Source organism: Anser cygnoides, chromosome Z (genome assembly GCF_040182565.1).
Source record: "Anser cygnoides isolate HZ-2024a breed goose chromosome Z, Taihu_goose_T2T_genome, whole genome shotgun sequence".
Lineage (NCBI taxonomy): Eukaryota > Metazoa > Chordata > Aves > Anseriformes > Anatidae > Anser > Anser cygnoides.
In genome coordinates this window covers 76,287,245-76,314,423 of record NC_089912.1, presented here as the reverse complement: position 1 = coordinate 76,314,423, position 27,179 = coordinate 76,287,245, and the positions used below count along the sequence as shown (strand labels likewise).

The 27,179-nt window shown below is 38.9% G+C and overlaps 1 protein-coding gene across 6 annotated transcripts; it reads left to right on the top strand.

Moving 5' to 3' along the window:
- Positions 1 to 3: 3 nt before the first annotated feature.
- CENPK (centromere protein K) lies at positions 4 to 27,171 on the top strand. 6 transcript variants are annotated; one of them, XM_048079529.2, is made up of 11 exons: positions 4 to 128; positions 900 to 1,037; positions 2,944 to 3,021; positions 5,090 to 5,146; positions 7,873 to 7,945; positions 16,202 to 16,248; positions 17,626 to 17,708; positions 17,839 to 17,937; positions 18,170 to 18,305; positions 23,655 to 23,708; positions 26,709 to 27,171. In XM_048079529.2, the coding sequence occupies exons 2-11, from the start codon at positions 984 to 986 to the stop codon at positions 26,865 to 26,867; spliced, it is 840 nt and encodes a 279-aa protein (XP_047935486.1). In that variant the 5' UTR covers positions 4 to 128; positions 900 to 983; the 3' UTR covers positions 26,868 to 27,171. The 6 variants fall into 6 exon arrangements, with proteins under 6 accessions (XP_047935486.1, XP_013036056.1, XP_013036057.1 ...); XM_013180602.3 differs by lacking the exon at positions 4 to 128 and adding an exon at positions 160 to 264; XM_013180603.3 differs by lacking the exon at positions 4 to 128 and adding an exon at positions 197 to 342.
- Positions 27,172 to 27,179: the final 8 nt, after the last annotated feature.

The window sequence follows — 27,179 nt, the reverse complement described above, 5'->3', positions numbered from 1 at the left end:
CCCCTTCACCGACGGGCGCCCCGAAGCGACGCCGCGGCGCGCAGCCAATCAGCGCGGAGCGCGGGCACAGACGGGAGCCGGGCGCGCGCGGGCCGGGCTGGGGCAGCCGAGGGAGCGGCGGCGCCATGGTAACGGCCGGGGGTGGGGCGGGGGGCTTCGCCCCTCGGCCATGGGGGGCTGTGATGGGGGCAGCCTTCAGCCTCGGGGGCGGGGGGGTGTGGTGGCCTTCCAGCGCCTAAATGGGGCTTACAGCTAAGGCAGAGGGTTGGTTGTGGTTCCTAGTTGTGGTTCCTGTGGTTCCTAGCGTCGGGATTAGGGGGAATGGCATTTGTCGCGCAGGGGGTAGGTTTGGATTAGGTATAAGGAGGAAATTCTTCGCCCAGAGGGTGGTGAGGCACTGGCACAGGTTGCCCAGAGAAGCTGTGGGTGCCCCACCCCTGGAGGTGCTCAAGGCCAGGCTGGATGGGGCTTTGGGCAACCTGGTCTGGTGGGAGGTGTCCCTGCCCATGGCAGGGGGCTGGAACAGGGTGATCCTTAAAGTCCCTTCCAACCCAAGTCACTCTATGATTCTGTGATTTCTATAATTCACTTGCCTTCAACAGAGATCTCAGCTGTGTGGTCTTTTTGGGTCGTGACAAGTTAGATGTGTCGTTTGCACATCTTTTGTTGATATTCCTTATCTGTATGTGAAAGACAATAGCAGCACTTGTGAAATCTTGAAGTAAAAGCATTTTTCCCTTGGGGGGGTGGGGGGTATCATTATTTATTTTCCTTCACCAGCTAAACACTTTTTTAAGAAGGTCTTATTTTTTAAAGAATCTTTAAGGAAGAAATTGGTGTATTTACCAAGTAAAAAAAAAAAAAAGTTTACCTAGTCATGTACTGCCTGTTTTACCTAGTTGTGTGTTGCCTGTGTACGAGGCAAGAAGGAATAACATGTCAACGCTTGAATAACAAGAAAGAATAACGTGTCAAGAATAACAATGCGAAGGTCCAAGATGAGTGGTAAAGCAAGACAAAAAGCCTCCGTTTTTGAGGTATGAAGTACAAACAGAAACCTTGTCTTACCATACAGAAAAAGGGGAAACTGAATGATACATGGAAAGATGTATGCAAAAAACATGACTCTTTGATGTAAGTACTTTAGAAGTTAAAATTAACAGCAGGGTTTTAGGGACCACAGATGAATTTAGTTGCTGGTATAGAGAGAGGCCTATAGTATCTCCTCAAAATATATACATTTTGTAATTGTAAAAGCAGGTGGGAAAGTTTTGAAGGTCAACAATGTTAAAATCATTGTAATCTTTTAAACATCTTTTGCTACGTATTTTCACATTATCATTATCATATTTTCACACTGATGAACTGTATTACTGAGTAGAGGTCCAGGGTGAAATGGGGATCAGACTTTTGGGGGATGAGATCTCAACACCGCTTTCAAGCTTCCCAATGTTATTTTTTGTTTGTTTCGTTTTGCTTTAACTTCAGGCCCTCTCAGCTCTGCTGCTTTGGCTTTTTGCCGTGAATATGATCTATTAAAGTTTTATTTCTGTTTGTCCCCTTGCCAATTTCTGGTCTCAGAGAAAAAAAAAGTCAATCTCAAGACTGCTTAGCTTCTTTATTAGCTTTCTGTGGGGGGACTTAGCTGGAGGCATTTCAGAAGTCTTAATAAATTATATGAGCTAGTTCTCTTTCATGTTATGGAGACATTCCAAGACTGTTAAGAAGATAATGATTTTCCTTTGTAGAAACTGTACTCGTTAGACCTTATCAGATCATGGTGATCCAGATTTCTTAGTGTTCTGTTTTTAATTATTGATGCAACAAATTTGCCAGGAAGGCTTAGTAGAGGTATTGCTACTTTTCAGTTTTCTAGAATACTGTCAGTGTTCAGGGAGAGATTATGATTATTTCATTTTTTTCTTAACCACTCTACTATGGCATTCTTGAACTTTGGAAGTACTAGTTGAATATTTCACTCTTTTGAAATTAATTTGTTCAGCATATTTTTCTGTGATGCCTCACTTTTATTCTGAAAAAGAACAAAATGTCGACTTAGGAATTTCTGCCTCATTAAGATGATGAATACACTTATTTCTTCTTTGTGTGTTTATTAATGCTTCTTTTTAATCTTTACCTATTTGGTGGGCTCAGTGATCCATTTGAATACTTTAAAAAATGTCCTGACTCTTAAAAAAAAACTCCCTTTGTGTGCCATTTTGTCCTTTCTGTTTTTTCTCTTACTTGCTATTGTCAATTAATGTCTCTCTCTCTATAGTCTTAACTGGGATCACACTTTTAAATATGTATGTTTCTATTTAACCCAACGGTTTCTCAAACTTTATAACTTAACCCTTGATGCTTTTCTGTTGGCCATCCAAGTGCTCTCTTTATTTAGTTGCCTGCATATCTTTCAGGTTCTTTTGTTGTTCGTTTTTTTCTAGCAACCCCCAGGACACTTGAATTCCAAGTCTTTTTGTTTAACATCTGAGAAGTGTCCTAAGGAGAAATAGATTAGGACACTTACTGTAAGACAGAGCAGAAGTAACTATCCTTAAGAGCTTTGTGGATATATGAAGAAAATTATGGCTTTGAAGATATGTACTTATTCTCTCATTGTTTCTTTATTTAAGTTGTCAGGAAAAACAAAAAGAGCAAGAACATGCAGATGATCCAAAGCAGTGTTCAAAATTCAGGTCTTTGTGATTCAATTAAAAATGTTTTTAGTGTCCTTTTTCAAAATTTTGCTACAATATTAAAGTTAGTTGATGTTACTAAATGATTAGGTCCTGTCTAGAAATACTGGGGAGTTAACTAAAAACTTCTGTACTCAAAAGGGATTGCTCTGGTACGAGTTTGACCTAACATAGCAGGTATGATTCAGTAATGTATTAATAATTATTGTTGATCTGCATAGTAACCACTAGATTTGCTTGTTAATAGTCTGAAGAACCAAGTTCTGTAGATGCCAAGGATGAACTCTTGGATGAATGTGAGAGTATCTGGAAGCAGATGGAAGAGGTATGTAAATCATGAATATTGTACCAGATTTGTTGTTAACTGTACGGAGCATTTTTTATTTCCTCTTCCTTCATTGTATGCTTACTGCACCCCCTCCAAAGAAACAACAACAGCATAAGGAAGAAGACCTTCAAAAAGTCCAAAGGTAGATATGCTGGCAGGAATGAAGAATGCTTTGTGGTGTCAATATTTGTTTACAGTGTGCTGATTTAACTAAATGTTTAGTGGGAGTTAAATATTTAATAGAATGGGAGTATGTATTAAAACTAGGGAAAACAGAAAAAATAGTTGTATTCTGGTAGTATGATTACACTGAGACTGAGATCCTTCTTACTTCAGCCTCATGCAAGGTGGGAGTCAGTTATGGTTCACAAGTACTTAGGGTCTTATAGGAAAGACACAATGGGAGGAGAAAGAGAGGCTCAGAAGGATGGTTCTATTAGCATACACTTGTGCAAACTGATGGTTACATCCTTAATCATAAAGTTTATCTCGCTTGACAGACAATCCAAAATGCTAATGATAACACTTTAAAGCAAGTTGTTTTTATTTGCATTTTTTTTACTTAGGCCAGTCCCAGCAAAGATAAACTTGTAACAGTTGTGAGCAAACGTTATGCATTCTATAAGATTCTGCTAAGTTTACTGAAAACTCATGTTCTAAATTATATTTTGAGTGTCTTAATTGCTTCACTTGAGTTTTACATGGTTTTTATGTACCACTTATTTCCTTGTGTTTTTACATTATAACTTCAAGGCTTTAAAGTATCAGAAATTGATGTAAGAATACTTCTCATCTTAAAGTATAACAAAGTACATACAAGCCATGGTTCATAAATTGCACAGAATTAGATTTTAAAAGGATAATGTGATTTTATGTGTAAACCTAACACTTTTTCATGTTATTAAGAATTTGGAACAATGCACATGTTAATACTGAACAAGTGGCAGGGAATCCTGTACTAGGAAGCTTTCTGAAATATTGTCATAAGTTATCAACAGAAGTTTTGCTTGGTACCGTTTCAGAGGTTGTGAACTTTGAGAGTTTCAAATTAGAGGAAAAAACAGAATGTTTATTATTTTTAATTTCATTGAAAAAAAAATGTCATTCCCAGCATGACCACAACAATACAGGAAGATGATAATGTGTGTTATATGCAAGGGATGTTGCATCCTGGATGGAAGTATGTTTTAGCAAAAAAATTTAAATAACTGATAATCATTGAATTAGTACCTCAGTTTATATGGTTTGTGATGCAGTGTTCCAGTTATAGTGTCACAATTAGCAGCTCTTACTGGAGAAATCCTATGCTGTGTTTAGTTCCAAAATGTTAGCAATAAGATTTCAAAGAACCACTTAGTAATTCTGCTTAGTAGAGTGCATCCTGCGCTGCCCTGGATCAGAACAAATTGCTGACAGTTACAAAACAAGAAAGAGTTTATTTAGCAGGTCACTTATGCTAAAGCCTTGGATAGCTGTGGTGACCTGAACTTCAGTCTTGATATACATCCCAATGCAGTCAATGGGAGCTGATACATTGCACGCAAAAAACAAAAACAAAACAAACAAACAAAAAAACCACCTGAAGTATATTGCCCTACTAAATGATTTGTAACAAAATGTGTATTATAATGTGATATCTCTATTTGGAAAGCTAGAATAGTAGCACTTAGTGTGCTAATTACTTTGTAGCAGATTCCCCAATTCAGCCTTGTCCATGACTGTCATTTTTTCCCAGTTTCTCATGCTCTTTATCTGTTCAGTATCTTTCTCCATACCAACTTTTCCCTTTTAACTTGCCATTTTCCTGAAATCATACATCCTCTTTTTTTTAGCTGATGGCTTTCTACTTTTCAATTAAGTTCTACTTTTTTACTGCAGTATGGTTTCAAACTATTTCTTATTTGCTGTTTTGGGTCAAATTCCAAGGGACATGGTAAGAGCCAAGTAAAAGCTTTTTTTTCTTACAGTAAACAGTTTTTGGTGGAATTTCTAAACATCGTATTTCTTTGCTGCAAAAGGCATGAGTGAGTAAACATTTCCTGTGTTTTGTTTGTTTTTTACACAGTGTCAGAGCAAGCTAACACTTATAAGAGCGGAACCACTGACAGAATCAGATGCCAAAGTAAGACATTTTTCTTTTATTCTCCACAAAATATTTGTTTTTCTGTAATGAAATGGTGTGCTTCCAAAAGAAGGAAAGGAAATTATCTTCACTTACTCTCTAAAGTTGGCAGCTTTACTCTTATTAACTTTGAGACTTTATTTTGAAGTATATTAGTGTCCAGCAAATGCTGAAAAGTTGCATTTATGTATAACAAAAAGGTTACGAGCAGTCCTATATGTACAACCTGATGTATGACTGACATAAGCAGCAAATCATTGTACATGTATTTTTAAAACTATATCCCTTTAGTTTTACTCTGGAAATTTGTTTTTGGAAGCTAGAGTTGTTCTCGATTTGTGGATATCGTTAGAAAACTGATATGCTTGAATTAGAAATTATTAGAGTGATGTTGACTGCATGAACATGAGCTTCTATATCCTGAATTTTTGGGGAACATAGAAAAAGGCACTGTTGGCTCACTGTTCAGTTGCTTGTAAATTCTTAATACAAACTTTTAAAATGGAATTTGTTTGTGGACCGTAAATTTGGAAATATATTGGATGGGTGAGTGAAATACATACCTTTTATAAATCTTCATCTTACAGGACTTCGGTAAGTATATTCAGATAGTTCATTCAATATATTTGAATGATTAACAGAAACAGAGTATTTTTTTCAGAGGTGTATTTGTAGAACACATTCGGATATTGAATTACTAATGTTTATCTCTTGCTACTAATAAACTGTGTTCTAAACTGTTATCAGAGTAAATAGTAAGTAAAGATGGATATTTACATCCATACAATACAATCTTTTTCTTCTTACAGGACTAGATAAAATCCTAACAGCAGAAATAATTCTTGTATAATTTTCATTAGGTGTAGGCGCAGAGTTTTTATGCTTCTTTCCAGCTTTACTGTAGTGCACCTTGTATACTTGTAATTGTGCCTTGTAAAAGCCTTGTAATTAATACTCAAACTTTGAAGATGTGCTTTTCTTAAAAACCCTTATAGCAAGACAATGATTAAATGGAGTTGCAAGGATATATTGTACTTCATGACAGAAAATGGGGAGGAGAGGAAAAGGTCATGTTGGACCTTCTGTCAGCAATTTTGTTATGATCTTATTAAATCCCTAATATAGGCACTTCTATTTTCATTGCAGCTGGCAAAGAAGCTGTGGGTTTTTTCTTGCTCTTGATCTTGTCACTGATGTTCACTTCTTAATCACCTCAAGATCATAATCTTGCAATGTACTCCATGTAGTTTTATTCTTTAAGCTTGGGGATGATTCTGTTCTACAATGTCATGGTTTCCTTACTGAGCAGCGTATTTTGCTGGGAATATATATAGTTTATGAGAGAGACACCTGATATGAAGACCGGCTGTATCTCTTTGTCTGTTGAAGAGTGCTTGATTTACAGCTGCTGAAAGGTAGTGTTAAGTTATTTGTATATCTGATGTCCAGTTACTGGAACAACTAGAACACTTTGTACATCCTTTTTATTGAGTTTAAAAGATGAAAGAGCAGAGTGATGATATTGTCAAGAGTGGTGCTCCAGTATTACAAAAGGGATTGACACCATCTGATGTGCAAAATAAAAAACATCTGTATGGTAGTTCATTTATTTTGGTTTGAGTTTTTTGTTGTTTTGCTTTTCCCAATTCTGCCTAATACTTTAAAAGGTTGTCTTTTAGAGATGTACTTCTCAAAGTTATTTTCAAATTTATTTTGAGTGGTGAAAAGCAACACTTACATTTTTGATTCTTGATATATTTATTATGAGATCTTGCCTGATGATTCTTAGCACTTTTTTCTCATTCTCTTTCCTTCGGTTGAGGAAAAGCTAAATGCAATCTGCAGTGCCTTTTACTGAATGCATTGAATGCTTGACTATATCAGCAGTACTTGCTGCATTTCAATGATAGGTCAACTTCCTATCAGACATCGTATGATACATACGTATGATAATACATATTACATATAGGTGTATTTGAAGAAAAATAATAGGTGCAGTCCCCGGCTTCAGGAAATGGAATAGTAATAATGCATATATTCTTTCTGTAAAGCGTAATAAACTAAATACATTTAATTTAAACTAAGTACATTTTTTATGGATCTGTGGCTGTTTAGTTTTTTTGTTGTTGTTGTTTTGTTTTTCATAAACTTTTCTGAACCAATGTGTAGTCTTATTGCTGCTATATTTTCAGTGATTACAGTGAGCTAGAGCAGTAGTCCAAAACATTTTTTCTTGAGTCCACATATGGAGTTTTGATAGATAATTTGACTACTGGTTGGCTGTGCTGTGGTTTTTTTGGGGGAAGACATTCTTTTATTTAGTCATCACGCCTATCAATATCAGTCTACTTAACCTTACATGTGTATCAACCATGCATCTAAGAAGTAACGAGGGTGTGAAATATTATTGTGGCTTGCAGTGGCTCATCTTCAGTTGTGGTGATTGTCAGATATTGAAGAGGAAGTTAAGGGAAAAAATACCAATTCAGGGTACTTCTGATTTCCACCTTTTGGAATAAGAATGAAAACATTTCTTGATCACTGGAACTGGCTTTTTTAATCCTTTTGAAGGTATAAATTGTGTATTCCAATAGGTGCTCTTTTGTTGTGTGTTTTTTTTTTTTTTCTGTATAAACCTAATAAATGAATTTTTATCCCAGTCTATCTTATTTTACTCTGGAACAACTCAACACACTTAAACAGATCCTTAATTTCTTGTTATACAGCTTACCTTGTTAATGATGCGAATGAAAGCTTTAACAGTGGAGTTTACTCAATGGCAGAAAAAAAGTCCTGAAAGTAAGTAGCTGCTTACACATAAGGCTTACTCACATTAACTTTTGCAAGGTCTTTTATCTAAGCGTCTTATGCCATGTACGTTTTTCTCTCATTGTATTATAAGTCATGTATGTCTTGTTGTATTACCATGCTAAACTAGTTAATATGTAACATTTCCCACCATAGCATGTATGTTTAATTTATAGTTGTTATGCCATGTTCTTTTATCATTTCAGTTCCTCTCAAAGCAAGGTCTACTGTAACGTATGATTCTGGACAAGAACGCATAGTTCCTACCACCATCAGTCAGTTAAATGGGAAATAGTTGTTAGCAGATTTCCTAAAATGTCTTGCCCCTGATCACAAAAGTTTGTTATGCTGTCACCCGTTTTTTGTTTTTTCCTTTCTGTGATTGTTTCACAGAAGCATAGAATCATGGTTTGTGTTGGGAGGGATCACCAAGTTCCAGCCCCCTGCAGGGACACCTTCCACCAGACCAGGTTGCCCAAAACCTCATGAAACCTGGCCTTGAACACTTGAGAGATGGCACATCCACAGCTTCTCTGGGCAACCTGTGCCAATGCCCCACCACCCTCTGAGTAAAGAACTTCTTCCATATATCTAACCAAAATCTGTTTTCTTTTAAAGCCATTCCCCCTTGTCCTATCACTACATTCCCTGACAAAGAGTCCTTATCCTGCCTTCCTGTAGGCCCCCTTTAGGTACTGGAAGGTTACTATAAGGTCTCCCCTGAGGCTTTTCTCCTCCAGGCTGAACAACCCCAACTCCCTCAGCCTGTTTTCATGGAGAGGTGCTCCAGCCCTTTGGTGATCCTCGTGGTCCCCCTCAGGACTTATTTGAATATGTCCACATCCTTCTTGTGCTGGGGGCCCTAGAGGTGAACACAGGGCTCCAGGTGGGGTCTCACAAGAGCAGAGGGGCAGAACCACCTCCCTCGCCCTGCTGGTCATGCTGCTTTTGGTGCAGCCCAGGACCCGGCTGGCTTTCTGGGCTGCAGGTGCACATTGCTGGCTTATGGTGAGCTTCTCATCAAGGAACCACAGGTCCTTCTCCTCAGGGCTGCTCTCAATCCATTCTCTGCCCAGCCTTTATTTGTGCCTGGGATTGCCCAGTCCCAGGTGCAGGACCTTGCACTTGGCCCTGTTGAACCCCACAAGGTTCACACAGGCCCATCTCTCAGGCCTGCTGAGGTCCCTCTGGATGGCATCCCTTCCCTCCAGTGTGTCGACCACATCACAGCTTGGTGTCATCGGCAAATTTGCCAAGGGTGCATGCAAGCCTGCTGTCCATGTCTCCAACAAAGATGTTAAATAATACCAGTCCCTATACAAACTGCTGAGGGACTCCACTCATTACGGGTCTACACCTGGACATTGAGCCATTGACTGCAACTCTTTGAATGTGACCACCAAGCAAATAACTTATCCACAGAGTGGTCTTACATCAAACTCATGTCCCTCCAATTTAGAGACAAGGATATTGTCCAGGGCAGCGTCAAATGCTTTGCACAAGTTCAGGTAGATGACATCTGCCACCTTTCATATTTCTCCCCCATTTCTTTAATCTGTACTTCCTTTTTAGGACAGAACTGCTTTGGTAAATGGCTAGTTCTGTCTTCTTGCTGTCATAAAAGAGGCTGATATATTTTTAATCATTGCAAGTGTGGCTAAATACCTAATTGTAATTTATCCAGATGTATTTTTGTCTGTACTTCTTTGGTTTTTTTTTTGTTGTTTTGTTTTGTTTTTTTTCAATTAATTTTGTACAGAAGTGTGCTTTATTATCATTTACTAGCTGAAATCTTGAAGTGAACTTTTAGTGGTAAACCCACTACTCTGTTTTAAAATACCTGAAATGCCTGACTCCTTTAAATTCAAGCTAGATAAAGAAAAAGAGGTAAAAACCCTTTTAATTTATTGCTACAGTACAGGAATCGAGCTGACTTAGTGATCCTAAGAAGCACAAACCACTGAGACAAGTGGTAGGTCTCATAGTTGTTCAGCATATCTGTCAGAACAAACAAATTTCTCAGTTCTTCCAAATGTCTTCTGTATGTAAGCATCAGTGCTAACTGACTCTGCTCTGTTTTAAGGCTGATGTGACCAGACAATGTGAAAGTAACCATTCAGTATCTAACTGTGAGTACAGTAATCTGCTCTTTCAGATGTCCCGTTTAGAGACTCATAAGACAGTTTACACTGCACCGTCACTAGTATTTGTTAGCATCCATTTTTATGTCCCATGTCAAGGACCTGTTAGCACCTCTCAGCCTAGTAACATCTGTTCATTTATCTTTAAATGCGTACATTGGCTCAACTCTTTTGAATTTTTTAATGCCAGACGAGTCTTGGTCTTCCTAACATACCTAGCATTTTGGAAACCCAATGTAGACAGCAAATGGTGATTTTCAATACTCTGTTTGGTCGCACTGGAATGCGTTTCTGGGTGAACATTAAAGTCACTTCTCTAGCTTCTTTCAAAGCTCAGGTAACTGCTGCATAGCATGTGAACAAGTAATAGGAGTTAGAAAAAATACAAATGGTTCTCTTTTCTTATAAATAGATGCTGTTTTGCTGTTGGAATAAATTTATAGTTCATGTGCTTTGCAAGCCTGTGAGAGTAGTCAGTCCCAAATGCTTCTTAGAGTAGAGGTATGTAGACCAAAAGTATGACATTGAATAAATTTAGGAAATACTGGTTCTTGGCTGCTGTTCATGAATAAGCTGCTGGCTGAAAGGAAATGAACTGAAAACACTCTTCATTTTTATCTGGATAAAATACCTGGAGATGTTAGGTTTCTTTACTAAAACATGCAATTATTTTAAACTTCAGGCTGTTTGTCTAAAAATATTCTTGGGGCTTGACCTGTTTTTATTGGCTTGCTGAGTTGCTTCACTCAACCATTCATACTTGTTCCCAGGTGATAAGATTTATTATTAGAAATCTTAATTTTATACTGGAAAGATGATCTATGCACATTATAGTACAAATAATATCATTCTGCAGTCAAAGCTTTGTCTTTTTGGCTACTTTTATAAGAGACTGAAGAAAGAAGCTGCCGCTAAGAATTTAAATAGGGTTACAGTGGGTATATGAAAATGGAGGGTCTACTGTGCTTAAATTTTTCATGTTCTTCGTGGCTTCTTTCTACCTTGTTCTGCTTTATCTACGACAGGCAGCTCAGCACCACACATCTGCTTGCTCACATCCCTGGGTGGGATAGGAGAGAGAACTAGAAAGGTAAAAGTGTGAGAACTCATGGGTTGAGACAGATGGTATACTAGGTAAAGCAAAAGCCTTGTCCGCAAGCAAAGCAGAACAGGGAATTCGTTCACTACTGCCTATCAGCAGGCAGGTGTTCAGTCACTTCAAGGAAAGTAGGGCTCATTAGACATACAGGTTTCTTGGGAAGACAAACTCCATTACTCTGAACGTCCCTCCCTCTTTCTTTTTCCCAGCTTTTATTCTGGAGCGTGTTGTGTGGTATGAAGCATGTCTTTGGCCAGCCTGGGCCAGCTGTCCTGGCTGTGTCCCCTCCCAGCTCCTGGTGCACCCCCAGCCTCCTCGCTGGCAGGGCAGCACGAGGAGCTGAAAAGTCCTTGGCTCTGTTTAAGGACTGCTCTGCAACAGCTAAAACATCAGTGTGTTATCAGCACTTTTCAGGACAAATCCAAAACATTGCATCATACCACAGATTCACAGATTCACAGATTTCTCTAGGTTGGAAGAGACCTCAAGATCATCGAGTCCAACCTCCGACCTAACACTAAGAACTCCACTAAACCATATCCCTAAGCTCTACATCTAAACGTCTTTTAAAGACCTCCAGGGATGGTGACTCCACCACCTCCCTGGGCAGCCCGTTCCAATGCTTAATAACCCTTTCGGTAAAGAAGTACTTCCTAACATCCAACCTAAAACTCCCCTGTCGCAACTTTAGCCCATTCCCCCTCGTCCTGTCACGAGGCACGTGGGAGAATAGACCAACCCCCACCTCTCTACAGCCTCCTTTCAGGTAACTGTAGAGAGCGATGAGGTCGCCCCTGAGCCTCCTCTTCTCCAGGCTGAACAAGCCCAGCTCCCTCAGCCGCTCCTCGTAAGACTTGTTCTCCAGACCCCTCACAAGCTTGGTCACCCTTCTCTGGACTCGCTCGAGCACGTCCATGTCCTTCCTGTAGCGAGGGGCCCAAAACTGAACACAGTACTCGAGGTGCGGCCTCACCAGAGCCGAGTACAGGGGCACAATCACTTCCCTCGACCTGCTGGCCACACTGCCTCTTATACAGGCCAGGATGCCGTTGGCCTTCTTGGCCACCTGAGCACACTGCTGGCTCATATTCAGCCGACTATCCACCAATACTCCCAGGTCCTTCTCTGCCAGGCAGCTTTCCAGCCACTCATCTCCCAGCCTGTAGCGCTGCTTGGGGTTGTTGCAGCCCAGGTGCAGGACCCGGCACTTGGCCTTGTTGAACTTCATACAGTTGACCTCAGCCCATCGCTCCAGCCTATCCAGATCCTCCTGCAGAGCCTTCCTGCCCTCGAGCAGATCGACACACGCACTTAGCTTGGTGTCATCTGCAAACTTACTGAGGGTGCACTGGACGCCCTCATCCAGATCATCAATAAAGATATTAAAGAGGACCGGCCCCAGTACCGAGCCCTGGGGGACTCCACTAGTGACCGGCCTCCAACCAGATTTGACTCCATTCACCACAGCTCTCTGGGCCCGGCCATCCAGCCAGTTTCTAACCCAGCGAAGCATACGCCAGTCCAAGCCCCGAGCAGCCAGTTTCTTGAGGAGAATGTTGTGGGGAACGGTGTCAAAAGCCTTACTGAGGTCAAGGTAGACCACGTCCACAGCCTTTCCCTCATCCACCAAGCGCGTCACTTGGTCATAGAAGGAGATCAGGTTCGTCAAGCAGGACCTGCCTTTCATAAACCCATGCTGACTGGGCCTGATCGCCTGCTTGCCCTGCAAGTGCCGCGTGATGACCCTCAAGATAATCTGCTCCATGAGCTTCCCCGGCACTGAGGTCAAACTGACAGGCCTATAGTTCCCCGGGTCTGCCCTCCGGCCCTTCTTATAGATGGGCGTCACATTGGCTAGCCGCCAGTCAACCGGGACCTCCCCCGATAGCCAGGACTGCCGATAAATGATGGAAAGCGGCTCGGCCAGCTCCTCCGCCAGTTCTCTCAGTACCCTTGGGTGGATCCCATCCGGCCCCATCGACTTGCGCACATCCAAGCTCCGTAGCAGGTCGCCAACCATTTCCTCATGGATAGCGAAGGCCACATCCTGCTCCCCATCCCCTTCCACCAGCTCAGGGCACTGGGTGTCCGGAGAACAACCGGTATTGCCGCTAAAGACTGAGGCAAAGGCGGCATTAAGCACCTCAGCCTTTTCCTCATCCTTAGTAACTAGGTTTCCCCTCGCATCCAGTAAAGGATGGAGATTCTCCCTAGTCCTCCGTTTCGCGTTGATGTATTTGTAAAAGGATTTTTTGTTGTCTTTAACGGCAGTAGCCAGATTGAGCTCCAGATGAGCTTTGGCCTTTCTAATTTTCTCCCTGCACAGCCTCGCTACATCCTTGTAGCCCTCCTCAGTGGCCCGCCCTTTTTTCCAAAGATTATAAACCCTCTTTTTTCTGCTAAGCTCCAGCCGCAACTCTCTGTTGAGCCAGGCCGGTCTTCTTCCACGCCGGCTCATCTTTGGGCACGTGGGGACGGACCGCTCCTGTGCCATCACGATTTCCTTCTTGAGGAGCGCCCAGCCTTCCTGGACTCCTCTGCCCTTCAGAACCGCCTCCCAAGGGACTCGGCCAACCAGCGTCCTGAGCAGCTCAAAGTCAGCCCTCCGGAAGTCCAAGACAGCAGTTTTACTGGTCCCCTTCCTGGCCTCGCCAAGAATAGAGAACTCTACCATTTCGTGGTCACTCTGCCCCAGACAGCTTCCGACCACCACATCTCCCACCAGTCCTTCTCTGTTTGTGAAGAGAAGGTCTAGCGGGGCACCACCCCTGGTAGGTTCACTGACCAGCTGCGTCAGGAAGCTATCTCCCACGCTCTCCAGAAACCTCCTAGACTGCTTTCTCTGTGCCGTGTTGTGTTTCCAGGATATGTCCGGGAAGTTGAAGTCCCCCACGAGGACAAGCGCCTACCAGCTGCTACAGAGAAAATTTACTCTATCCCAGCCAACACCATGGCATAACTATTGATTGTTTTGAAGGAGAAATTACTTGATTGAAAACACTGTCTGAATTAATCTAAATAGGAGTAACAGAAATTGCTAATTGCTAATATGGTGTGAATGTCAGGCTGACTTGTTACTTTGGATTTTGTTTTTAGTAATGGCTAGCTTATTTCTTGTAAATGAGGGCCTGTCACATTATTTCAATTTTGAGCCTTATTTTCAGAGGCTGTAACTTGGCAGTTTTACATTTCTTTGGGCACAATATTGGCAAATACATGCTCACTATAATCATAGGGGGGTGAAGGGAAGGCGTTGAATAGGTTTCTCCAAATATGACAATGAAAGGAACTCTAATGTGGGTGTAACTCAACATGGAATGTTATCATCCTCACATAGGATAATCATGTCCTTAAAAAAAAATATTGGTCTAATAAAACCAGCACAGATGGCTGCCTCCTACAGTTCTTAAACATGAGCTCAATACGGGAGTGCTACACTCATATTTTGTTTTGAGATTTAGAGACAATAATTTTCAAAGTAAAAATTTTATTCTGAGATGTAATTTGATTGCATTTTGAGCTCACTGGTTTGGCAGATTACATTTTCATCACTGAACAAATACTGCTTAAAATTACTAATACAAGGTTTCTCAAAATTTGTAGAGAATGTAAAACTACTATAAAATTACTTTATCAAAAATGTATCTTTAGAAATTAATGGAATCCACTGTATTGTATTTAGGAAAAAATGCTTTTATGGGAGGTTTAATATTTTTCATTTTTGTTACTGGAAAAGTCTTTATTGAAGTAGAATCATAGAATGGTTTGGGTTAGAAGGACCCTTAAGGACCACCCTGTTCCAACCCCCTGCCCTGGGCAGGGACACCTCCCACCAGACCAGGTTGCCCAAAGCCCCATCCAGCCTGGCCTTGAGCACTTCCAGGGATGGGGCATCCACAGCTTCTCTGGGCAACCTGTGCCAGTGCCTCACCACCCTCTGAGTGAAGAGCTTATTCCTTACATCTAGTCTAAACCTTCCCTCTTGTAGTTTAAAGCCATTACCGCTTGTCCTATCACTCCACTCCTTGGCAGAGTCCCTCCCCAGCTTTTCTGTAGGCCCCTGTTAGGTACTGGCAGGCCTCCCCAGAGCCTTCTCTTCTCCGGGCTGAACAACCCCAACTCCCTCAGCCTGTTTTCACAGGAGAGGTGCTCCAGCCCCTTGTTCATCCTTTTGGACTCACCTCAGGACTTGTTTGAATATGCCCATGTCCTTCTTGTGCTGGGAATGCAGGACTTCAAGTGTGTCTCATGAGAGCAGTTTTAAAATAACTGAATTCCTTGACCCCTTTAAATACAAGCTAGATAAAGAAAAGAGGTAAAAAACATTTTAGTTTATTACTACAATACAGGAATCCAGTTCACTTGTGATCCGAAGAAAATGCAGTTGGACGTCCTGCTGCAGTTGGCATTGCCTTATGTTACAGGGTTGGACTACAAAATCTCCGTAGGTCCCTTCCAACTTTAACTAGTCTGTGACCCTGTGGAACTGTCATTCTCTGCATAACTTAGATTTGATATTTGCAAAGTGTGGGGATACAGACTGTAGAAAATGTGGCCAAACATTCAGATGAAGTAAGTTTTTATAATGTCATAAAATGAGTTGGGTATGCAATGGAAAAACCAGTGTGTGTCAGCTCTTAAAGTAAAATTAAGATAACACTGATCATTCTCAGGGTTCCTTAATTATCTGATGAACATGTGTTACAGTGAATTTGAAGAATGGAGCAATTTGATTCCACACATTGATATTGATGGAATCTTTTACACCGAAAAATCAGGCTTGCTTACATTGATGTACATACTTCACATTTCAGTGTTACGTGCCTGTGCTCATTCATGTATAAAAAAGTAATGCAAAAGTGTTAACATTTTTTTTCACTCCAAAGTGACTGAATATTAGCCCAGCATTTTAGAGGCTACAATAGTTTCTCTCTAGACAGACTGCTTTTCAGTAAGAACAAACCTATATCACACAGTGCATAAAAGTCAATTCATTATATTTTTCAGTAATTTCGACTAATCCAGAGGTACTGCTAACATTAGGAAAAGAAGAGGTAAGTCTCTTTGTTTGTTAATAGATATCATTTTTTTGAAAAAATGAAAAACTACAACTGCTCCTGTGGTGGTCTATTGATAAGCTATTTTGTATGTTTCTTTAGGCATTGTGCTTGTTCTGATGTTTATCTTCCTCTGAATTATAATTACTGAAATTTCTTAGTTGCAATGAATGACTTTTTTAAGCAAAAGTTTTCAATGTATTGCTTTTCATACTTGGTATAAAATAGCGTAACATTATATGTTACAAAGAATTGCTGGTATTCATAGATCTGGCATTCAGTGCAAATAATCTGCAAATATATCTTTGAGTTCTACCAAACTTGAAAGAAAGGGCAAATCAAGAATATGTTAGCGGTAGCATTACACTATATTAGTTGGACACTGCTATGCAACAGTAGCTGATAATGTACATGTTACTATGTGTGTTTTTTTTTAAAAAGTACCTTTTGGTTTTCTTCCTCCTAGCAGCTTTCTTCCCTCTGGAATCACTGACAACAGAAAACCCAACTGCAGTTAAGAGCCAGAGTTAACGTGTTGTTTGGTTACAAACTGATTTGACTGTATTGCTCTAGCATGTTTGATCTGATACTCCATTTTGTGGCTTGTATTGTTGAGGGTTCCAATCTTTTTTCAGGTATCGCATACACAGGGCACACTTGCATCTGTAGAAGAATTTTTGTTTGAGCAGGTTATAAAACAGTTTCCACTGTCTGTGGAGGCAAAATACACCCAAATCATAGGTTTTTATTAAAAGACATAAAATGTTAGAAATATTGCATTTTAGAACATAACGCATTATTGAGAGACCCAATCCTCTGAGATGTATGTTTCCTATCATTGGGAGCACATATAGCTTCTGGCTGCAGTATCTTTGTTTCTTCCTCTTTCCTCTCCTGTGTAGGTCCTTATTGAGGACCATATAATTCATGTAAGCACTTAGTCTTTCTTGCAGCATCTTCGTTTTTCAATGCTATACCTTTTATAATAGTGTATTTAACATGGATTCATTCTTGCAAACAGCTTCAGTGAGTTAAAAAATGCAGCCCTGCTGCTGTAGGTGTTTTCAGTGTTTCTTCAGGTAGGCAGTTCATGTGTGTGCTTCATGATCTGCTTCGGGTGCTGTGAAGAACTTTGTTGTTTTACAGAGCTTCAATAAGATGTTAATGAGCGTCTGGATTAGAGACATTTTAAATGGCTCTAAACACATTTAAAAATAGTATGTCACTCTATAGTCTGATTTCTTAAGAAATTACAGATAATATGCCCTCTACACCTAATATATGAAAACAGTTTTACAGATATAACCTTACATAGAACAAATAATAGGGATTTGACTATCTGCAAACTGTAGGTTTATTTTTACTTTTTTACAGTTGCAGAAAGTAAAGAAAGATCTTGAAATGGTGCTGTCAACAGTTCAGTCAAGGAATAAGAAACTGAAAGAAGATTTGGAAAGGTAATACAGTAATTTGGACTTGAGAATGTTGCAAGGCTTTTTTTTTTTTTTACCACAAATTATTCTTCTGATTGTTTAAGGAAAACTCTATGTATCAGTTGTGCCACTTGATATTTTTCATGTTTCAAAGAGAACAGCAGTGGCATGACGAACAGGAGAAGATACTAGATGCTCTTAAAGAAATTGAAAAAAACATGGAAAATGAAGTTGTATCACATTCCAAAAAAAGGTATTGCTATAATATTGTTTTTTTTTGTCTTGAAGAATTTAAATTTCAAGAGAAGCAAGTGAGCAAACGAATTCTTAAAAAACGTACTACTTATTTTGTAAAATAAATCAAATAATAGGATTATGATTTTGTAACAATAGAAAATAAGCAATTTTTAATTGAGAAAAATGTTAATTTTTCTGTTGAATTTGATATTCTATTGGTATGTTTTTACTATTATATTGGATACTAGAGCACTCCAAAAACTGAAAGATGAAATCCTTAAAGTAAAGGCATATAAAGAAGAACTCTTGAATGCTTTGGGTGTGTTCCTAGAAGAACATTTTCCCCTTCCAGAGGAAGATGGAAGAGCTAAAAAGAAAAAAAAGGTGAGGGTTGTTTTCTTTTGTGTGTTTTTGTTTTGTTTTGTTAAGTATTGAATTTGTAATGTTCAATTTTTATTTAATTAGATATAATATCTTTTTAAAAGTCACTGGCAGAGAGTCTTCTGCTATATTCTAAAATAGGTAAATAATTATATTCTTACAGCTGATCCTTGATGTTTAATCAACATTTTTCAGCTTGGTTTATTTTATCTAAGGCTGTTCCCAGCTGGATATTTTCTTTTTTTAATGCACATAGCCTTTACCCAATAAGATTCATAGTGATGTATTGTATTTCTTACTGGACTGCAGTCTGTGCCAGATTTGGAAATGGCGAGGGGTTCACTCCAAATCGTTACACTTTTTTTTTTTTTTTTTTTTACTGGACTAGGCAAGTGGATTCATATTTTCCTTGGCAAAGCAAATTTTAATTGCCTAACAATGTTTTTGGAACAATAATAAGGACAAGTGTTTATAATTACAGCATAGTTTAGAATGTTAACCATCAGTTTCTGTTCAGACAAACTCGGCCAAAAATTATCTTAAACTTTAGGGAAAATAGGCAGTCAGGGAGTATTTTGCATAACAAATTCAAAGTCTGCAGTAAAAATAAACCTTTTACCACTACTATTTGAAAGACTAGTTACAAAATGCTGCAAAAAAGTGGGGGTTGAATTGCATTTCAGACACACTTCAGAACACAGAAATAGATTTCTGAATCTAGTTCCCTGTTATTGCAGACAACCACATAATACAATTTCTAGATTATGATTGAGCTTAATTTAAAATTTTGTTGTTGTTGTTAATCCTGTTCCTATTGGAGTTTGTGCTAGTGCCTCAATGCACTGGTTAGAAACTGTCTCCTAATTTACAGTTTAAATTTATTCATGTCTAACACAGATCCATGTATTCTTATGCCAGTATTGTCCTTAGAATAGTTCTTTTTCTTTCTTGTGTTTACTCCTCCTGATGTATTTATAGACAGCAATCTTATCCCCTCTCTTTCTTTGCTTTGCAAATAGAACTAACATAGCTTTCCTGTTCTTTTGTAAGTTTTTCATTTCCTTGGCTTATCCTAATACCCATTTTCTATATTTGCTTCCTCTAGGATTCATCTTTTGTTGGAATCTGGTAGAAACCAGTATTATAAACAAAATATTACTAGCTCATAATCACCACAAAAACAACAAATTAAACCCTTGTCTTTTTTCTTGCTGTTATTTCTAACTGATGTGCCCTAAGCTTCTATTAAAAAGTCTTGGTTTCACTCCGAACTACATACTTAGCACATAGAAATACCAAATCCACCCTTTGAGGCACAATGATTGTCTTTGAAGTCATACACATGTTCCTGTAGTGTATTTCAGTTCTTCTATATATCAGTGCCTTCCAGTATCCTGCTATTACTAAGTATTGATCGTGCCTACATTTTGTGAAACCATTAAGAAAATAAATTTCAGGGACTTAATTAACAGTCTTCTTTCAATCAATTATTTCCTCATTTCAGCCTCATCTGTCATCTCCCTGTTTGCTGGTTCTTATTATAGTTTTTCCAGGACATTTCAAGTGCCAATGACTTTCCCAGATGCATTTTAAGCAGTTGTCCATTTTTTTCCCATGGATGTCATTATGATTTATTTTAAAATATATTTTGTATGAGATACATTAGTTGATTTGCTACCATATATGTGATGTCAGAGAAAAATTCAGGCTGGAAGTGGCCTCTGGATTTCTTCCAATCCAACCCAATCATCAAGGTATGGCCAGTTTCAAGGTTGGATTAAGTTGCTCATAGTTATATCCAGTGAATTTTTAAATATGTGAAACAGTGAATTTGTGTGTGTGTTTCAGAATTGTGAGGAAGACTTTATTTTATAATTTCTCACCCCAGAGCAAAGTTCAACTCCTTGAATTTTCTCAGCCTTTGTTATACAGATTGTTAGAACTTATTGGTTACACTGCCTTTGTCTCTTTTCCATGCAATTTTCCTTATTAAAATGTAGAGAAAAAAGGATCACACGAGGTCTTTGGGATCAGTCTGCCCTTTCCCTCCTCACAGAAGCTCACCTTCTACCTTTTAAGATTTTACTTCAAAGTAAAAATTTATTTTGATATATAAACAAGGTCTTATCTTGTCTTAATTTTATTTAGACATTTCTTGAGTTCTTAAATACAGTTTATTTTCTGATCAGTCCTCTCTCTGTCTCTCTCTCTGTCTCTCTCTCTGTCTCTCTCTCTGTCTCTCTCTGTCTCTCTCTCTGTCTCTCTCTCTGTCTCTCTCTCCATTTTTTGTATTTCTGGTCCTTGTGAGTTCATAGCTGCTTTATCTTTAAACTCAGTTGGATCTCCCTGGCTCAGCTACTGGTCCCCCATAATCTGCATCTAAGTGATTAACTGTGAAGGCTGGAGAGACAGCCATTTTCCCCTATGTTATTTGCCTGAATGTGTCAGAAGTACAAATTGTTTGCATTAGCAATAGAATGGTGCTAGGTGGGTTCAGAACTCATTGATAACATCTCTTACCAGCTTGGTTCAATGCTCTTGAAGCACATAACTCTTAACTCTGTCAGTAGTTTTCTTTCGCATCATGGATGCTTCTTGTGCTCTCAGTAGTTCTGTGTGACTGAACGTGCTTATGGGGCTGACAGCAACGTGAGCTGCTGTGAACCTGTTCTGGTTCCACCCTCATGTTACCAGAGATCAGCACCTGGGACTGGGAGCAGGCAGAGAGACTGAATCAGTTAGCTTTTGTTGCCACAGCCTGACGCCTTTGGTATGGATATGGATTGAAGTCAGAATTATCTTGTGTTTTAAATCTTAGACATAGGGAGGTATACTTAATTATCTAAGATTAAATGTAACTATTTTAAAGCAATTCTTAGTTACTATAATAATAATAAGTTATTAAAGTAATCATTAATTAAAACACCTTGATGATAACTTCTTGGTACAGGTACTAAGGAAGCTGACTAGGAAGGGTGCCCTCTAAATTTGTTGCTTCTAAACAGAGAGGGTCTCATGGGTGAAGTGGCAATTGGTGTTTGTCTTGGATATAGTGATCATGGAGTAGTTAAGTTTAAAATCTCTGGTGATAGGAGAAAAACTGCCACCAAACCTTTAACCCTGGATATGGGAAGAGCAGACTTCAGGCTGCTCAGGGAACTAGTTAGTAATGTCCAACGGGAAACTGCTTTTGAAGACAATGGGGATCCATCACTGCTAGTAAATTTTTAAGTACCACCTCTTAAGAGCACAGGAACAGGCAATTCCAAAATGATAGAAGTCAATCAGGTGGGGCAGAAGGCCAGGTTGGCTGAGCAGGGATCTTCTAGAAATTAGGCGGAAAAATAAAGTGTGGCCGCAGGAAGCAAGGCCAGGTGATGTGGGAGGACTACAGGGATGCTGTTCATCATTACAGGGAGAAAATTCATGCAGTCAGAGCTCAGTTAGAGTTGTAGTTGGCCAGTACTGTGAGTGACAATTAAAATAGCTTTTTAAAATATGTTAACAGCAAAAGGGAGACCAGAGAAAACTAGTCCATTACTTGATGAGGATGGTCAGCTAACAAATAGAGACGTAGACAAAGCAGAGACATTTAATGCCTTCTTTGCCTCTGTCTTTAACACGAAAGGTGGGCTCTAGGACCCCCAGAGCCCTGAGTGGGAGGACCATGACTGTGGTAACAATAAACTCCCAGCCAGCCCTCAATTTGTGCAGTATTTGGTGCTCCAGCTGGGTGCATATAAATGTATGGGGCCCAATAGGATTCATCCCAGGAAACTCAGAGAGTTGGCTGATGTCATTGCAAGGCCTCTCTTAATTATTTTTCAATGGTCCTGAGAATCTGGAGAGGTCCCAGTTGACTGGAAGCCAGCAAATGTCCCAATTTTCCACAAAGGGCAAGAAAAACACCTGAAAGACAATGCAGTCATTGGTCATAACCAACATGGGTTCAGGAGGGGTAGGTCCTGTTTAACAAACTTAATTTTCTTTTAGGACAAGGTCAACCACCTAGTTGACCAAGGGAAGACAGTTGATGTAATTTTCAGGATTTCAGAAAAGCTTTCAATATGATGGGTGAACAATTGCCTGAGGGCCATAGTAAATGGGGTTCATTAGGCTGGTGGCCAGTCACTAGTGGGGTTGCATGGGGCTCCATTTTAGGGCGAGTTTGCTTTAATGTTTTCATGAATAACTTGGGTACAGGACTTGAAGGTATGCTAAGTGAGTTTGTGGTTTGCACTAAATTGGGAGGAGCTGTTGACTCTGCTAAAGGTAGAAAGGCCTTACAGAGAGAGCTTGACAGACTAGGGGAGCTGGGCAATCCCCAACCATAAGAAGTTTAACAAGAGCAAGTGCCAGATTCTGCCCCTGGGACGGGGCTACCCTGCATATATGTACAGGCTAGGGGACAAGAGGCTGGAGAGCAGTCCCACAGAAAGGGATCGGGGGTGCTGGTTGATGGCAAGTTGAACTTGAGACAGCAGTGTGCCCTGTCAGCAAAAGGGGCTAACTCTGTACCCTGGGGTGCATCAGGCACAGCACTGCTAGCTGGTCAGGGGAAGGGATTGTCCTGCTCTGCTCTGCACTGGTGCGGCCTCACCTTGAGTACTCTGTGCAGTTTTGGGTACCACAGTATAAGAAAGACATAAAACTGTTAGAGAGTGTCTAAAGGAGGGCTACAAAGCTGGTGAAGGATCTAGAGGGGAAGATGTTTGAGCGACTGAGGTCCCTTGGTTTGCTCAGCCCAGAGCAGAGCAGGCCGAGGGGAGGCCTCATGGCGGCCTGCAGCTCCCTCACGAGGGGAGCGGAGGGGCAGGCGCTGAGCTCTGCTCTCTGGGGACAGCGACAGGACCCGAGGGAACGGCATGGAGCTGGGACAGGGGAGGGTCGGGATGGGTGTTAGGGAAAGGTTCTGCACTGAGAACTGGGACAGGCTCCTCAGGGCAGCGGTCACGGTACCGAGCCTGATGGAGTTCAAGGGGCGTTTGGACAACGCTCTCAGACATCTGGTTTGGTTTTTGGGTGGTCTTGTGTGGAGCCAGGAGTTGGACTCCATGATCCTTGTGGGTTCCTTCCAACACTGAATCTGTGATTCAATGATGCTATGATTAACAATATTAAAGTTTATGATATTGCACTGATAGATTAATGATTTAAATCCTACCTTGTAATTGTATTATAACTAAACAAAAAAGTATATCATCTTCAAGTGTTCTGTTCTATGCAATAAAATAGTTGTGTGATTTATTTGTCCTACATTAATTTAAATTAATTAAATCTGTCAGTTATGATATTTCCCGAATATTTAGTTTGGGGGCTTTGTTAATTTAGCTGGTGTGGTTATCTTTGCAGAAAAAGTCTGAAGAGCCAGATGCGCAACTGATAACACTGCATGAAATTTTAGAGGTGAGATGATTTTGTTATATAGAGATTCACGTGATTTTCTACTACTCAGATCTGATCACAATATATTAATAAGATAACAGTATACAACATACAATTAAGATATTTAAAAAGTAGAATGTTTAAAAATGTTACATTTCTATTTTAATTCCTATAAAATTAAACCCTCAAATTTTTACCAAAATCTTGGCAGTAGTTTAGGTAACTGTATTTTCTGTTTGATCTGGAGAATGATTGATTATTCCTTACTTCTTTATTTTATTTTATTTTAATATTTTATATTTATATATACATATATATGTTTTTCTTAAAGAACTTTTATGAGCCTTAGTGGCTCATGTGAGGGAACGAAATACTTTGGTTAAGAAAAAAAATCAAATAGTTCCATTTCTTGCTCTTGTTCCATGCTCTGTTTTGTACAATGTAAATACAAATATTTCTGAAATGTAGTACAGTAACAGTTAGAGAACTAAGTAATATATAGTCTCTTGTATTAACCAGATTGTAATATTTCATATGAGGAAATTGGTGAGTTTGATTCATGTGTTAATGTATATTATTCATGTATAATCTAGTGGATTAAGTGTGATACACACTGATTAATGTGTATTTTTCATTTCAGTGTAACTTACCATCTTGAATTAGAAAGTGTAATTCTAAAAGACCATTAAATATCTTTTCACTAGCATTGTTCCTTCTTGTCTTAAATGTAATTTCCTATTCCTCCTCCATCCTTACTCTTCAAATGCTTGTAAGCATCTATGTGTAAAACCTTCCCTAGAACTAGAAAATAAAAATAAAACAATTTTTAAAGGGTGTTTTTGTTTTGTTTTGTTTTTTTGAGGGAAAACTTGACGAATAACAACATTCTGGTGTTAAGATGGTATGATCCGGTCACTATGACATTGTTGTACTTTAGTTTAAAGCCCAGACAGTGAATTGGTACTTATATCATCAAAATCATTTTACATGCCTCAAGTATCTCAGTGTGCCTATTAATGCCAGATTAGGCAGACCTTGAAAACAAATCAGAATTTGAAATAGGCACGTTCCTTACAGAAATCAAGTTTTAAAGCTCTTTTAATGCTTTAAAATTGTCCTTCTTATTTTTCTGATAATATTAATCTCTTTAAAACATGAACACATCCAAGTAATATCAGATTTCCATTTGGAAGAACATAATAGTTCCAGCAAGTAATATCAGATTTCCATCTGGAAGAACATAATAGTTCCAGCAGTTCAGATTTATTCTTAATTTTAACTGTTTTGGCCCAAATTGTGAATGTCCCTTATCTTTCTTTTATGTTTTGTGTTTTTTTTCTCTCTTGAGCAACTTGGTTCTAGTTTCAAGTGCCTGTTAAATTTCAAAACTGTTTGCTTAGATATAGATAATAGTTTCTTGAAGAGACAAATTAAAAGTCATCTTTGTATTGTAATTACAGACTTAGGGTTTGCTGTTGTGCGAATGTAATGGATTCCCAGAATTGCAACCAATGTATGTGTTCCTGACCATGTCTCCTTAATCCCTCTGTTTGCTTTTTGAATAAGAAGTGTACATTTTTTAATAAAGGCTAGGTACATACATATAAATTATTTACATACATTAATATCTGCTTCATTAAATTAGCATAAGACACCTCAGCAAGCTGTAATCTCATTTATCATTAAGCTTCAGAATTTTTATTTCAATAATTTTGTTCCATTAATGAGCTATAATTTTTAATATATAAATGTAGTGGTTTTTTTTCCTTTTACACAGTTTGAGGATTTTTCCTATTGGATTCAGGATTTAGTGAAACTAATTTAAGATTTGATTTTTAAGATTTATAATACAAATGTATGTAAACAGCTATGAAAGGCTGTTTTGGAGTATCAGATGTCAGAAAGGACTAAAACATCTAAAACAATGTAATTGGAGTAAATATTCAGAATTGGAGCAGATGAATATAAAAGATGAATATAAAAGACAAACTGGGACAATTCTTTGAAGTGTTCTGAAAAAAAGGGAGCGTTTCTTGTTCTGAAAATAGCATTAAGTGTTTGGGCAGAGAAATAAAGTCTGTTAGTGAGGATTTTGATGCATTTTTTTCTTCAGGAGTAAAGAGGAGAGGTCGGCAGAATATTTTGTACCTATTAAAACTGGGAAAGCTAGGACATTTACAGTATCTTAATAGAAAGATGTAATATCTGGGGTGAAGAGAGAAAGCACCATAGGATAGGTAAAGTTAAATCATCTGTAGGTATGTATTCCAAGTGATCAGTATTACAAGGGTAAGAATGTGGTCTTCAAAAACACAAAAAGAACATCAAAACTGGGGTTTGCATTTAAGTCTATTAGCTAACGATATACTTTGATAAAGAAAGAATGAGAAGTAAGGAGTTATTTAGAGGTGCTGAATAGGTGCTGAATTTTTCTAAGATGCTTGCCATGCCCAAACAAGAAGTGATAATAAGAATTTGCATAATCAACTTATGATATAGGCAGAAGGATTTTGGTATGTAAAAGCAGTGAAACTGTCAAACGATCACAGTGATGCTTAACTTCTCATAGGCATAAAGTTTTTTGTTTCTAACACTGCCTACAGTAGGACACAAAATACAGGAAAAAAAGTCGTTTAAATCTAGGAAGACATTTCTTTTTTTAGCTTATTAGTGAGAAGATATTTAAAAAAATTGTAAGATGGACATTCTTCTAGAATCTGAAGAACTGGTGGAGAAAGACTATTTGTTGGTAGTCAGTTATAGCTTTGATATGAGTTATTTCCAAACAACTGGCTTTCTCTCTTACTTGATGCTTTTAACCCCGTATTAACAGATACTGGCTAAAGATTAATTATGTAAGGTTTTACTGTCTTAATGTTCATATTTTTTAGGCATTTACAATTACACCATCTAAAATCCAATAAAAATTTTAGATAGACGGTGAAAAACTTAGTCTGGATAAAAGAATTCCAGTTCTAATTTTTACATCATGTTCTAAATCTTGTACTTTTGGTCTTCCAGATCCTTATAAATAAATTATTGAGGACACCGCATGAACCCTATGTAACAATCAACGACTCATTTTGGCCACCTTATATTGAGCTGCTTCTGCGATGGGGAATTGCCCTGAGACATCCAGAAGATCCAGACAGGATACGCCTAGAAGCCTTTCACCAATAGTGTGAAGATTTCTTTTCTTTAAAATAGAGCACAGCACCAGTCCTCTTCTCGGGAAGACATACTTATATTTTATGATGAATGTATGTGTTTGTATCAGCAACTTGATCAGTAGAGAATTTTAGTAATCTGTTTACCTTAAAAGTCATATTTTGTATGTGACTATTCTGTGCTTTTTAACTCTTCTCAATTTCCTTTAGTATTTCTTTGCACTCTGTAGAGTGAAGATCTGAAGTAACTTGACTCCTTTGTGAACAACATGTTGTTTCCTAGAGGCTTTGCAAATAAATATGTTGCTTTTAAGATATACGCTGT

Coding starts and splice junctions, on each gene's coding strand:
- CENPK (XM_048079529.2), top strand. CDS start 984: ATGCGAAGGTCCAAGATGAGTGGTAAAGCAAGACAAAAAGCCTCCGTT. Junction 17,938..18,169: donor GTATCACATTCCAAAAAAAG/GTATTGCTATAA, acceptor ATTGGATACTAG/AGCACTCCAAAAACTGAAAG. Junction 23,709..26,708: donor CACTGCATGAAATTTTAGAG/GTGAGATGATTT, acceptor TTGGTCTTCCAG/ATCCTTATAAATAAATTATT.